The 13,899-nt window shown below is 41.8% G+C and overlaps 1 protein-coding gene across 1 annotated transcript in view; it reads right to left on the bottom strand.

The window, feature by feature from the left end:
- Positions 1-13,899, bottom strand: part of GALK2 (galactokinase 2) — a 286,795-nt gene that overhangs the window by 26,102 nt on the left and 246,794 nt on the right. Inside the window, exon 9 of the mRNA XM_040414020.1 lies at positions 13,112-13,313. Coding sequence (XP_040269954.1) covers positions 13,112-13,313 — 202 coding nt within the window. The remainder of the gene's footprint in view (positions 1-13,111; positions 13,314-13,899) is intronic.

The following is a 13,899-nucleotide window of genomic DNA, read 5'->3' as shown; positions in this document are numbered from 1 at the left end:
GCTAGGTGTACCTGTGTGTGGTACTTCCGGAAAAACTCTCCTAAGCATAGGGCAGGGTGGTCCGGACAGTCAGGACAGAAATAGCGGGTGTCACGCCTTATTCCACTCCTGCTACAGACACGACATTTTTTTCGGGGTGGCGGTTGGGTTGAGGTACCAGCAACGACACTGGGGAAATGTCGCTCGTGTAGACGGCTAACTACACTGGTGGATGGGGCCACGGAACCTCCTGGGTAAAGGAGGTTCTCGATGATCTCTTCCTGGAATTTGAGGAAGGATCGTGTTCTCCCAGCCTTACTGTAGAGAACAAAACTATTATACAGCGCCAATTGAATTAAATATACAGACACCTTCTTATACCAGCGTCTGGTTCTGCGGGAAACTAAATAGGGAGCCAACATCTGGTCATTGAAGTCCACCCCTCCCATGAGCGCATTATAGTCGTGGACTGAGAGGGGCTTTTCAATGACACGGGTTGCCCTTTGAATTTGGATTGTCGTGTCTGCGTGAATGGAGGAGAGCATGTAAACGTCACGCTTGTCTCTCCATTTCACCGCGAGCAGTTCTTCGTTACACAAGGCAGCCCTCTCCCCCCTTGCAAGACAGGTGGTTACAAGCCGTTGGGGGAAGCCCACGCGACTAGTTCGCGCGGTGCCACAGGTGCAAATCCGTTCTAGAAACAAATGCCTAAAGAGGGCCACACTTGTGTAAAAATTGTCCACATAAAGATGGTACCCCTTGCCGAATAAGGGTGACACCAAGTCCCAGACTGTCTTCCCACTGCTCCCCAGATAGTCAGGGCAACCGACCGGCTCCAGGGTCTGATCTTTTCCCTCATAGATCCGAAATTTGTGGGTATAGCCTGTGGCCCTTTCACAGAGCTTATACAATTTGACCCCATACCGGGCACGCTTGCTTGGGATGTATTGTTTGAAGCCAAGGCGCCCGGTAAAATGTATTAGGGACTCGTCTACGCAGATGTTTTGCTCAGGGGTATACAAATCTGCAAATTTCTGGTTGAAATGGTCTATGAGGGGCCGAATTTTGTGGAGCCGGTCAAAAGCTGGGTGGCCTCTGGGACGGGAGGTGGTGTTGTCGCTAAAGTGCAGGAAACGCAGGATGGCCTCAAATCGTGTCCTGGACATAGCAGCAGAGAACATGGGCATGTGATGAATCGGGTTCGTGGACCAATATGACCGCAATTCATGCTTTTTGGTTAGACCCATGTTGAGGAGAAGGCCCATAAAAATTTTAAGTTCGGAAACTTGGACTGGTTTCCACCGGAAAGGCTGGGCATAAAAGCTTCCCGGGTTTGCGGTTATAAATTGTGTGGCATACCGGTTTGTCTCTGCCACGACTAAGTCCAAGAGCTCCGCAGTCAAGAACAGCTCAAAAAATCCCAGGGCCGTACTGATCTGAGCCGTCTCAACCCGAACTCCAGACTGGGCGGTGAAAGGGGGAACTACTGGTGCGGCTGAAGTTGGTGACTGCCAATCAGGGTTTGCCAGCACCTCAGGGATTCTAGGGGCTCTACGGGCCTGTCTGTGCGGTGGCTGCGACGGGGTAACTAGTGCACGTGCCACCGTACCAGCTTCAACTGCCCTTCTGGTGCTCGCTACTTCACCATGTTGTACGGCAGTGCTGGTACTAGGTCCAGGAAGGGCTGCGCTGCTGGTGTATGCCTCACCACGTGATCCGGCAGCGACAGCCCCACTCTGCTGCTCTTGAAGCGGATCCTGCATAACCTGTGGTCTAGCGACACGGGGCTGGGTACGCCTGGTGCTGCCAGGGACCTCAACCTCCTCGTCCGAACTTTGGGTCAGAGAGCCACTGCTTTCCACAGGTTCATATTCTGACCCGCTAGATTCGTCAGATGAGGAATCCCATTCCTCATCCGACTGGGTCAGAATCCTGTAGGCCTCTTCAGAAGAATACCCCCTGTTTGACATTTTGGACTACTAAATTTAGGGGTATTCCCTGAGACTACCTAAGAAAAAAAGCAAGCCTGTCTTACAAAGGGGAGGCTAGCGAAGTACCGGAGGCCGCTGCGGTTGATAAAAAATATCAAAACTGATTTTTTTATCGCCGCAGAGCGTGTAAAGTGAATGTGCAGTGATCAAAAAATAATAATTTTTTGTCACTGCGGTGGGGCGGGCGTGGGTGAACGCACGTGTGGGCGACCGATCAGGCCTGATCGGGCAAACACTGCGTTTTGGGTGGAGGGCGAGCTAAGGTGACACTAATACTATTATAGATCTGACCGTGATCAGTTTTGATCACTTACAGATACTATAAAAGTACAAATGCTGATTAGCGATACGCTAAACAGCGAATAAAAGTGACTGCGGTGCGGTGGGGTGGGCGCTAACTGACGCTAACTACCTAACCAAGGGGCCTAAACTATCCCTAAAACCTAACAGCCAATACTAGTGAAAAAAAAAAAGTGTCAGTTTACACTGATCACTTTTTGTCTTTCACTAAGTGATTGACAGGGGGCGATCAAGGGGTTAATTTGGATGATGGGGGTGATGGATGGTGATCAGGGGCTAAGGGCAGTGTTTGGTGTGTACTCACAGTGATGTCTGCTTCTCTGCTGGATCCAACCGACGAAAAGGACCAGCAGAGGAGCAGAGAAGCCATATAACAGATCATATTTACTAATATGATCTGTTATCTGGCTTGTGATTTGATTTTTTAAAAATCAGCAACCTGCCAGCGATGATCATTGGCTGGCAGGTTGCTGATGCAATAGTCCTTTAACTTTTGCCGGCCCGCGATGCGCATGCGCGGGCCGGCTGTGACCGAAATCTCGCGTCTCGCGAGAGGACGCGCCGGCGCGTCCAGGAGGAATGAAACAACCACCTCCAGGACGCGTCTGTGCGTACAGCGGTCCGGAGGTGGTTAATAACAGTGACCTCCACTGTGCCCGCCCCTTTAATAACAGTGACCTCCACTGTGTCCGCCCCTTTAAAAACATTAACCTCCACAGTGCCCGCCTCTTTAACCAGTAAAGAAAAATGTCTGGGTTGTTATGAAAACCTGGAGAAAACTGTGTTTATGGCAGTTGGGATTTGAAGAGAAAGACTTGCAGGCTTGTATTGGCTAATGTGGGTCATTTTGGGGGAATATCTCAGGAACGGTATGTCCTAGAGCGCTGAGACCCGGTCTAAAACCTCCCCAGACACCTGATGTACCTGTGTGCCAAATTTGGTGAAGATCGGTCCAGTCGTTTGGTCGCGCATAAAGAACAGACAGAGATTAACTGTACATTTTAAATGCATATTTAATGACAGTAGACCACTAGATTTTTAGTATTGCCAAATAAAGTCATTTTTATCATATTTACTCCCTATTTATTCCGTGCAGCAACAAGTGGGAGTGTGCCTTCATACGTACTTATATTAACTGTTTTTCTAGCTTTGTTAATGGTACCTTCACTTTGACTTTGTGCCAGTCATCCAATATCTGTAAAATTACTAAAAGGTCAAACACTTATTCAAGCCAATTTCATATAATAAGATAACAATTGAGCTATTATCAGTGTTTATAAGGCCAGAGATCAGAGATAAGGAGCACGTCAGCTCCCTGCCTGATGGAGCAGAGAGAAAATTCAGAACCAGCTTCTAGATAAACTCAAAGTTATGCAGGTAAAATGACTTGATATTTATTAATAAAGACCAATTAAAAAATGATTTTTAGCTCAAAATGAGTACAATGCAATAAAAAAAAATTGCCACCAAAGGTATACATAGCCTTTAATATTATTCTTTTTTAACCATTCTTTGGTAGAACAACTTGTGTGCTTATGGTTGTTGTCATGCTTTATGACCCATGTTCTCTTGAGGTTCAGCTCACAGACAGATGTTGTTACATTTGCCTTTAGAATCTGCTGTTCTATCAATGATAGCAAGCTGCCCTGGCCCAGATGCAACAAAACAGGTCCAAACTATGATACTACCACCAATGTGTTTCACAGATGGGATGAGGTTTTTATGCTGGCATGCAGTGTTTTCCGTTCTCCGAATATAACACTTCTCATTTAAACAAAAAAGTTTAAATGATATTTTGGTCTCAGTCCACATAACATTGGAGCAGATTTATCAAAACTGCTGAAAAGGAAAACTGGCTTAGTTTCCCATAGGAACCAATCAGATCTTTAGGATAGGTCATTATTATCATTTTCAGGATAACCCGTTTAAATAAGACAGGTCGTCCACTCACACTTGATTGTCATCCCATTAATTAACTGACTCAAAACTCACCTTCAAATTATCTGCTAATCCTAAAGGTTCACACACTATTGCCACTCAAAGACATGATATTGGATCATTTTAACAAATAAATGACTAAATATAATTTAAAATAATTTGATTTGGTCACCTTTATCTATTTTTAGGACTTGTGTGAAAATCTGATCTAATTTTAGGTCAATTTATGCAGAAACAGAAAATTCTACAGAGTTCACAAATTCTAATCTATAAAGAAGCACTGCAATTTAATGTTTTAAGTCTTGTAAGTTTAGCTGAGGAACTTGTATTTAAACTACAGTATTTGTGGTTATTTTTTTAGTCGAGAAGAGGAAGCTGCCATATCTATGGATGGGAAAATCACACCTGCTAAACCTCTTTTGTACATTTTATTTTAAAGTTGTTTGTTATGATTACATTTTAAAATAAAATGCTTTTAGTTCATGATGTAGACCTTAAAGGGGTTGTTGATCCTCAGGGGGTCTTTCATCAGACCTGCGGAGGAAAGCATACTTACCTGCTCTGTGATGGTGGGTTCCGATTAATTCGCTTCCTGGCTGCTGCTGTCACGTTCGGGTACCCCGCTGTCGACATCTGGCTTGAAGGCACTGCAGCCAGTTCTGGCAGCAGCGGTGAGCTGTCCCTCTTGCGTTGTGTCAGTTGGTGGCATGACGCAAGGGGGAAGGTCACCACTGCGGCCAGTTATACACTGCAGTGGTGTTCAACCAGATGTTGACAGTGAGGGACACAAGCGCAGAAAAAGAGCAAGGACCCAGCAGAGGGAAGCAGGTAAGTATGTATCCCTCCAAGGCCTCGCCACAATGGTGGGTCTGCCAAAAGACTCTCAGCAGGTGAAGAACCCCTTTAACTTGTTTTATGTATGTTTTAGTAAACACATATTCCCCATGTTATAACATTTCTGGAGCATCTATTCTCTGTGTTGTGTAGTTACTCTGTTATTCCTCTTAAAAAATTATCAACAAATTTATAACTAAGTGTTATCATTCCCCATATCAAAGTGCCCCAGAAAAGATGGAGAATACAAGTATTTACTACAACACACGTCAGAAGTAATGACAGGTCCTGTTTAAGAATCCTAAAGTTTGTAATTATGATATGCCATCAGTGGTATTTACATAAAACATTCCTTAGGATTATTGTTTTGTAAAGTAGCACCGTGGCATGAGACAGGACAAGCCGCAAAAGACAGGCTTATGTATTCTGGATCACCACTGTTTACAAATCTGTTCCTTGCTGGTCTAACTTCCAGTAACCCAGGCTACTCTGGTTAAATTCTGCGTGCTACCTTCTTGTTATTTAGAAATTACATGCAGTTTGGACAGCTTTCATATTCTTCCCCTCATTATTTTGCCTGAATCAAAATTGTTTTGGTTTTTTAACATAATTCAATTTAGCAAAAGGGAAAATATGTTTATGCTGCTTTCCTATCACAAAAATCTGCTAAGGTACTAATTTATACAATAACAAATATTTGTTTTCAAATCTGGCAGGTACATTAATTTCACCAAAATATTATTTTTTCATATTTCTGCTCTGATACATTGACCACTAATAAAATACAATATTGACATCAGTTTTTCATGTGTTTTGCTCCCTTGGCGATCTTAATTCTTTTTATTGAAGTTACCGTAAACACTTTATAATGATTTTTGAGAAAAGCAGACAATTTCAGGGAAGTTTTTTTTTTATTTCACATCAGTTATAAACCTTTGTGTTAGAATGAAAGGGTGGTGTCTGGTAAAGTATTTCAGCTTACTTTGTCCCACAGTGGTTTGGACTTCCAGTTTTTAAATTAATCTGACTTTAGTTTGCCAGAGGGATATTTGGTGTAGAACTATAGTTTTGATCTTGTGAGAAATCTTGCTGTCATTTTTATAAAGAAAAAAAAATCTGTTAGTTCACCGCTTTCATATTTACAATTTACAATTGGAATATGGATGGATGAGTCAATTTTTAAAAGAATCTTCCAATAATGCATTGTAAAGTATTGACAATGTCTGTGTAATTTCAGATTAAATCATACTGTATGTCAGCAAGATTTCCCAGTAACCTCGGGCTGTTAGACCTTTCAGAATAGTTTTTTTTTTATAATAGTTTTTTTTAGCTATGGTTAAAGGAATTCATAAACATTTGAAATCCATATACCTTCTTGCCTTGTCAATGGATTTTAGAGGAAGCTATAGCAAGATAAGGCTATGTTCATATCACATTTTTGCTTTACATTTAGCGTGCATACTGGGAAAGTCCCTGACATACTTGCTAAATGTGTCAATGTATGTAGTGTCCCCACTAGCTAAGCGTGGGCACTACACAAGGGTCAATTGGTGTGTGCGTCACTCCTCCTCACCAGGGACAGGAATGTCATTTCTAATTGTGCATATTTTATCTAATTTATAAAGTATTGTTTGTATGCAGTGTTTCACCATCAGGCCTAGTCTTTGTAGTTAGACATCCCATACACTAGAGGGAGATAGGGAGCCCCTAGTATAAATATCCAGGCCCAGATAGGGGAGGGGGTTCGGAGTCAGGAGTCTGCAGAGACAGCAGCTAGAAGGCACCAGCCAGTGTCAAGCTGTGGGCCCACTCCTGACATGCAGCTGGACAGCCCAGGCTGTCAGTTGTAACCAGGGGGCTAGTAGAGGGATCCTAGCCTACCTGTGGATCAAGAGAGCTTTAGCTAGCTCTGAAGACGCCCCAGTTGCAGGATAGCACCTCCTGGGAAAAATCTGCAGTTACCATCCAACTGAGTAAGGACAATACCAGGACAGATAAGTACCCTGATGGACAGAGACTTTATAAAGTACAGCGAGTGCCTATATTGGAGAGAATTGCGATACCAAGGATAAAAGCCAACAGTTAGGCATCCGGGCCTTGGGATCCATCTAGCTAGAATAGCTGAAAAGGATGGAGCAGCGTAGCACTGCAAAGCATTAACCATTTGGTCCTCCAAGCATCTTGCCTGTTTAATATCTGTCGTCATCTAAAGTCTATCTACTTGTAAGGTATTGTCTGAGGGACTGCATGACTATCATCATCCATTGTCATTGTATGAAGTGAGTTGGACTGTGTTCTTCAAGTAAAGAAACGTTTGGTTTATCCACTGATTCCTCAATTATTCCACCTATCACTACACGGTGTGCCACCGTTCAATTGGCACTGGCGTCACGTACTTTAAAGGGACCTTGTCCCAGGCACATAAAACACCTGCAACATCTAGGGCACCTCACCCAACACCAGGCCTGGTCCCTAAATACAGAGTGTGCCCCAGAGGACTCTTGTGCCAGCCTCTCCTTCACTGCTGTATGCCTGCCCAGGGTTTCCCTACAAAGCTGTGAGTAACCCTCGCTTGCCATTAACCGTGACCTCACAATCGCAATACCCTGCAGGTCTGGCGTACCGCATGTATCCACAGGCTTCCATTGCAAGGCAGAGGCCAAAAGATTGTCATTTTGAGCGCTATCTAGCTGGTATATGTCAGTAAGGAACAGCATAGTAGACTATTCTATTCCATTCTGTGGAGTTCAGTAAAAATGTATACATGTAACGGGTGCCATAACAGACCATGCATGACTCGACTGCCAATGTATGGCGTCCATCACTGTCCTGCGTCGAATGTATACATTAGGAAGCTCCAGTCATGTCACTGTCCATAAATCAGCAGTTATCACTGGAGCTTCCCAAGGAGACCCTGGGGCAGTGAAATTAAAATGCCTGCCCTGGCGCCCAGGGACAACTGTGGGGTCCTGGCATTTATTGGTCCTTCAATAAATGTTGCTGAGAGATCTGATACAGGATTGAGCACCAGCCTCGGGCAGGAGTACAGTCCAATCTTATTGATGTAAGGCCCGTAGCCATACTCCCCCCTCTCTTCCCTTAGCTGTGTTTAGTATCCTCCATGCCAGGCTGCCAGTCAGTTAGTGATGGTAAAAGTAGGGAGGTCCCAATGTGTGAGCCAAGCACACTGAACCAGCCGAAGCAAAATGGCAGTGCAGGAGACCAGGCTTCCCAAAAAAACATCTAGCTAGAGTGGGGGACTCCAGACCTGAAGGAGGTAATGTGTAGCCTACCTGGTTCACATCCCAACCTCAGATCATCAGGCAATCAGTGCTGCCATTATGGCTTGTGGGATCACTAGCACAGGGATTCAATATGCAGCATAAGACAGGGACCCCAAGTGCATCCCTGGCTCCCTCAGCACTTAGATCACAACAGCAGCTGATCAGATCCAGTGCTGCAGCCACTGCTTCGGGAGATGAGAAGGGGAACCAACAGATTATCTGACCAATATCTGTCCAATCAGACCAATAGTTGGTGTGTATAACAGGTCATCTAAACAATAATTGGTCAGAAAATCTTTCAGATAATCTGTTGGTGTAATAACTCTTATGGACAGATGCACTATGCAGGGACTTGGAACATTTACTTCACTAAAGCTTCAAAAAGGGAAAGAGAAATGTATGGGCAACCATCAGACACATATTCCTCTGACATAAGCAAAAAAAAAAAAGTGCGAACAGAGCCTAAGAAGTTTGGTCAACCATGAACATGGATTTCTGTCTTGGTGCTTATCAATCAATGAGTATACCTGCTCACCAGATTTAAATCAGTATATTTTAAATTAAAATGAATATGTTTCCACAAAATGATACATTAATCTGATCAACTTCTCATTTAAACAGGGAGGAAAAAATAGATCATGTTAGTTATGGACATGTCAGCACATATCCACTAACATGCAGCAAGTATGGAGTCAGACAGCCAGTAGGCCCATGAGCAAATGCCATCAATATAAAAAAAAAAAAATCTGGAAAATGCATGAATCCTGCAAGATCGCCAATTCCATAGGACTTTCCCTATTGCTGAGTTAGTTCTCTGCAATATTGTCCTAACATAAATGGAAACCATAAGAACATCCCAACCATAAATTATTTACACATGAAGAACTTTCTCAGAACAGCACTGAGAGAAGGGAGGGGGAGAGCAGAAAAAGCTGTCATAAACAGGAGCAGCACTCCTAGGTAGGTGAGTGACACATTTATGTCAGACTCAGCAGTACCAATTAGGTAGGTGAAGGACTTGAAGGATTTGCATAAAAATGGTAGGGAATAGACATCCATGGTCTTTAAAGGGAATGTGTCATCAGAAAATGACCTGTTGTTTGGATCATGTTTTTCTGTTAAACACATTATTAAAAATCTTTTGATGATATTTTTTATTTTCCATGTAAATATTTATATTTTTAAAAAAAACATAAATCCTGCAGTTTTCACACTGACCCTTAGGCATAATAATAGGCACCACTTCTTGGTCTGTACAGATTGGTTTACTGCAGTCATCTCCTTATCATTACAGGCAGGTGTAGAATGACACATCACCTCTGTATAAAGATCACAGAGCATGCCTAGAAAACTCTCCCATAAAAGTCAATGATGTCTCCTCCTGTCCATTGTGCCTACGGCTGCCGTAAGGCAATTCTTTAAATGCTGTTAAGAACAGTTCGGGCAAGATAGCCACCCCCATAATCATGAACAGGAAAGAAAATTAAAAAAATCTGTAATCAGAAAATAAATAAAAAAAATTAAAATGCTGAGACTTTCCCTTTAAGTACCAAACTAGGACACACCCTTACGTATCTCGTGCTATACTACTTGACCAAAGTTCAGTTTCCTCTTTTCAATAATATATTTTAGGTTATTTTTGTAGTTTCATGAACACGCAAAAATCTACAAGCTCATAGAAATCATTAAAAGTTATCTATGCATTCAATACAAATATATCACAGTTATTGCATGTGTTTTACAGAATACTAGAGCTTTAACCCCTTCACTACCGAACCACTTTTCACCTTAAATCCCAGTGACATGTGTCACTTTATGTGTTAATAAATTTAAAACAATTTTACTTATCCAGGTCATTCTGAGATTGTTTTCTCGTCACATATTGTACTTCATGACAGTGGTAAAAATGAGTCAAAAATTTTTCATTTTTATTTATAAAAAGCAAATTTACCAAAAATTTAGAAAAATTTCCAAATTTCAATTTCTATACTTTTATAATAGATAGTAATAACTCCAAAAATAGTTACTACTTTACATTCCCCATATGTATACTTCATGTTTGGATAATTTTGTGAATGCCATTTTATTTTTTGGGGACGTTAGAAATCTTGAAATGTAAAAAATAAATAAATCAAAAACCCACTTTTTAAGGACCAGTTCAGGTCTGCAGTCACTTTGTGAGGCTTACAGAATAGAAACCACCCAAAAAATGACCCCATTTTAGAAACTACACCCCTCAAGGTATTCAAAACTGATTTTACAAACTTGTTAACCCTTCAGGTCAGGCATGCTCAACCCGCGTCCCTCCAGCTGTTGTAAAGCTACAACTCCCACAATGCCCTGCTGTAGGCTGATAGCTGTAGGCTGTTTAGGCATGCTGGGAGTTGTAGTTTTGCAACAGATGGAGGGCCGCAGGTTGAGCATGCCTGCTTTAGGTGTTCCACAAGACTTAATGGAAAATGGAGATTAAGTTTCAGAATTTCACTTTTCTGGCAGATTTTCCATCTAACAAAGCAAGGGTTAACAGCCAAACAAAATTCAATATTTATTGCCCTGATTCTGTACTTTACAGAAACAACCCATACAGTATGTGGTCGTAAACTGCTGTACATGCAGACGGCATCGCACAGAAGGAAAGGAACGCCATAAGGTTTTTGGAAAGTAGATTTCACTGGGATAATTTTAAGCTGCCATGTCACATTTAAAGACCCCCTGATGCACCCCTAGAGTAGAAACTCCAAAAAATGACCTCATTTTGGAAACTACGGGATAAGGTGGCAGTTTTGTTGGTACCATTTTAGGGTACATATGATTTTTGGTTGCTCTAAATTACACTTTTTGGGAGGCAAGGTAACAAAAAATTGCTGTTTTGGCACTGTTTTTATTTTTTGTTATTTACAATGTTCATCTGACAGGTTAGATCATGAGCTATTTTTATAGAGCAGGTTGTTACGGACGAGACAATGCCAAATATGACTACTTTTTTTGGTTGTTTGTTTCACTTTTACATAAAGCATTTTTGAAAAAAATTATTTTTTTGTGTCTCCATATTCTGAAAGCCATAGTTTTTTTTTTTTATATTTTGGGCGACTGTCTTATGTAGGGGCTCATTTTTAGCGGGATGAGATGACAGTTTGATTGGTACTATTTTGGGATGCATATGACTTTTTGATCGCTTGCTATTGCACTTTTTGTGATGTAAGGTGACAAAAAATGGCTTTTTTGACACATTTATTATTATTTTTTTACGGTGTTTACCTGAGAGGTTAGGTTATATGGTATTTTTATAGAAAAGGTTGTTACAGACGTCACGATACCTAATATCATGTTTTAGTGTCTCCATAGTCTGAGAACCATCGTTTTTTTTTGGGCGATTGTCTTAGGTAGGGGGCTCATTTTTTGCAGGATGAGGTTTCAGTTAGATTGCTACTATTTTGGGGGACTATTTTTATTTATTTTTTACTTTTGTTTTCACTTTATTTTTTGCCCCAGTCTGGGACTTAAACTTTTGGGGGTCTGATCCCCTTTACTATGCATTACAATACTTCTGCAGGGGGCTGGATCTCACAGGCTCTCCCGGAAGGCAGCCACGATGCCTAAGGAAGGCATCGGGCTGCCTTCCCTGCCATGGGGTCCCTGTCACAGCAGGGCGGGGTTCAGTCGGTTGTTCAGTTTTTATCGCGCGGGTGCAATGTGTTTTGCACGCGCGTGATAAAAAACAGACTGTGGTACCCGGACCCGAACTTCTTCACAGAAGTTCAGGTTTGGGTTCAAGGTTGTGTAGATTGTATTATTTTCCCTTATAACATGGTTGTAAGGGAAAATAATAGCATTCTGAATACAGAATGCATAGTAAAATAGGGCTGGAGGGGTTAAAAAGATAATAATAATATTTTAACTCACCTTAATCCACTTGTTCGCGCAGCTGGCATCTCTTCTGTCTGTAAGGAAAAGGACCTTTGATGACGTCACTACGCTCATCACATGGTCATTCACATGATCCATCACCATGGTGATGGATCATGTGATGAGCGTAGTGACGTCACCACAGGTCCTTTACCCAGGTCCTGAAGAAAGAAGACAGAAGAGATGCCGGCTGCGTGAACAAGTGGATTAAGGTGAGTTAAAATATATATTTATTTTTTTAACCCCTCCAGCCCTATTGTACTATGCATTCTGTATTAAGAATGCTATTATTTTCCCTTATAACCATGTTATAAGGGAAAATAACAATGATCGGGTCCCCATCCCCGATCGTCACCTAGCAACCGTGCGTGAAAATCGCACCGCATCCGCACTTGCTTGCGGATGCTTGCAATTTTCACGCAACCCCATTCATTTCTATGGGGCCTGCGTTACGTAAAAAACGCACAAAGAGGAACATGCTGCGATTTTCACGCAACGCACAAGTGATGCGTGAAAATCACCGCTCATGTGCACAGCCCCATAGAAATTAATGAGTCCGGATTTAGTGCGGGTGCAATGCGTTCACCTCACGCATTGCACCCGCGCGGAAATCTCGCCCGTGTGAAAGGGGCCTAAGGGTTAAAGACTTAAAATGTGGTTAATCTCAACAAATATAACTTTTTAACATTTAACTATTTGCTCCCAAAAAGAATTGTACAACATTAAAGTGACCTGCCAAAAAAAAATAAAAAAGAAATTAGTCACTTTCTATTTGTGGCGCCAAAGGAGTTGATATTGTGGAAACTAATGTCATTACTTCATCATCTAATCAAACAGGAAGCCAAAATCATTTTTTTCAGTGTAGTTGTCAAAACTTACAGACAGATGTCCACCAGCTGATCTAGTTCAGAGCAGCTGCATTCATACATGTCTCTGCAGCTCACATGGCTCTGGTTCATGAGGTCCCCCAGCAGCTGGACAGCATTGGCAGGTGCCTCATCACAAACGTTCTTAAAAGCCAGAACTCTTGCAGCCTCACTGTAGACGTGCTTAGCTCTCTGGTATAGTTTGAAGGTAGACACTAAAGAAACAAGAAATGTAAGATACATAAAAGTGTGGATAATCAGTAAACTGCAGTGGTGCTTGAAAGTTTGTGAACTCTTCAGAACTTTCTAAATTTTTACATAAATTTGACCTAAAACTACATCAGATTTTCACACAAGTCCTAAAAGTAGATAAAGATAGCCAAATCAAATGAGTCAAAAATATTAGACTTGGTCATTTATTTATTCAGGAATATGATGTTTGCGAGTGACAAAAGAGTGACAAAAGAATGTGAATCTTTACTTTCAGTATCTGGTGTGACCGCCTTGTGTATAAATAACTGCAACTAAACATTTTTTATTTGCTGATTAGTCCTGCACATTGGCTTGGAGGAATTTTAGCCCATTCCTTTGTACAAAACAGCTTCAACTCTGTTATGTTGGTGGGTTTCCTCCAATGAACTCTCTTCAGGTCCCTCCACAACATTTCTATTAGATTTAGGTCAGGACATTTTTACAACTATAATAAAAATTTTCTTTAACCATTCTTTGGAAGAATGACTTGTGTGCTTAGGGTTGTTGTCTTGCTTCATGACCCATGTTTTCTTGAGATTCAGCTCACAG

This window comes from Bufo bufo, chromosome 1, assembly GCF_905171765.1.
Source record: "Bufo bufo chromosome 1, aBufBuf1.1, whole genome shotgun sequence".
Taxonomy (NCBI): domain Eukaryota; kingdom Metazoa; phylum Chordata; class Amphibia; order Anura; family Bufonidae; genus Bufo; species Bufo bufo.
Note: the sequence above shows the minus strand (reverse complement) of the source record. Positions and strands in the feature narration are given on the sequence as shown.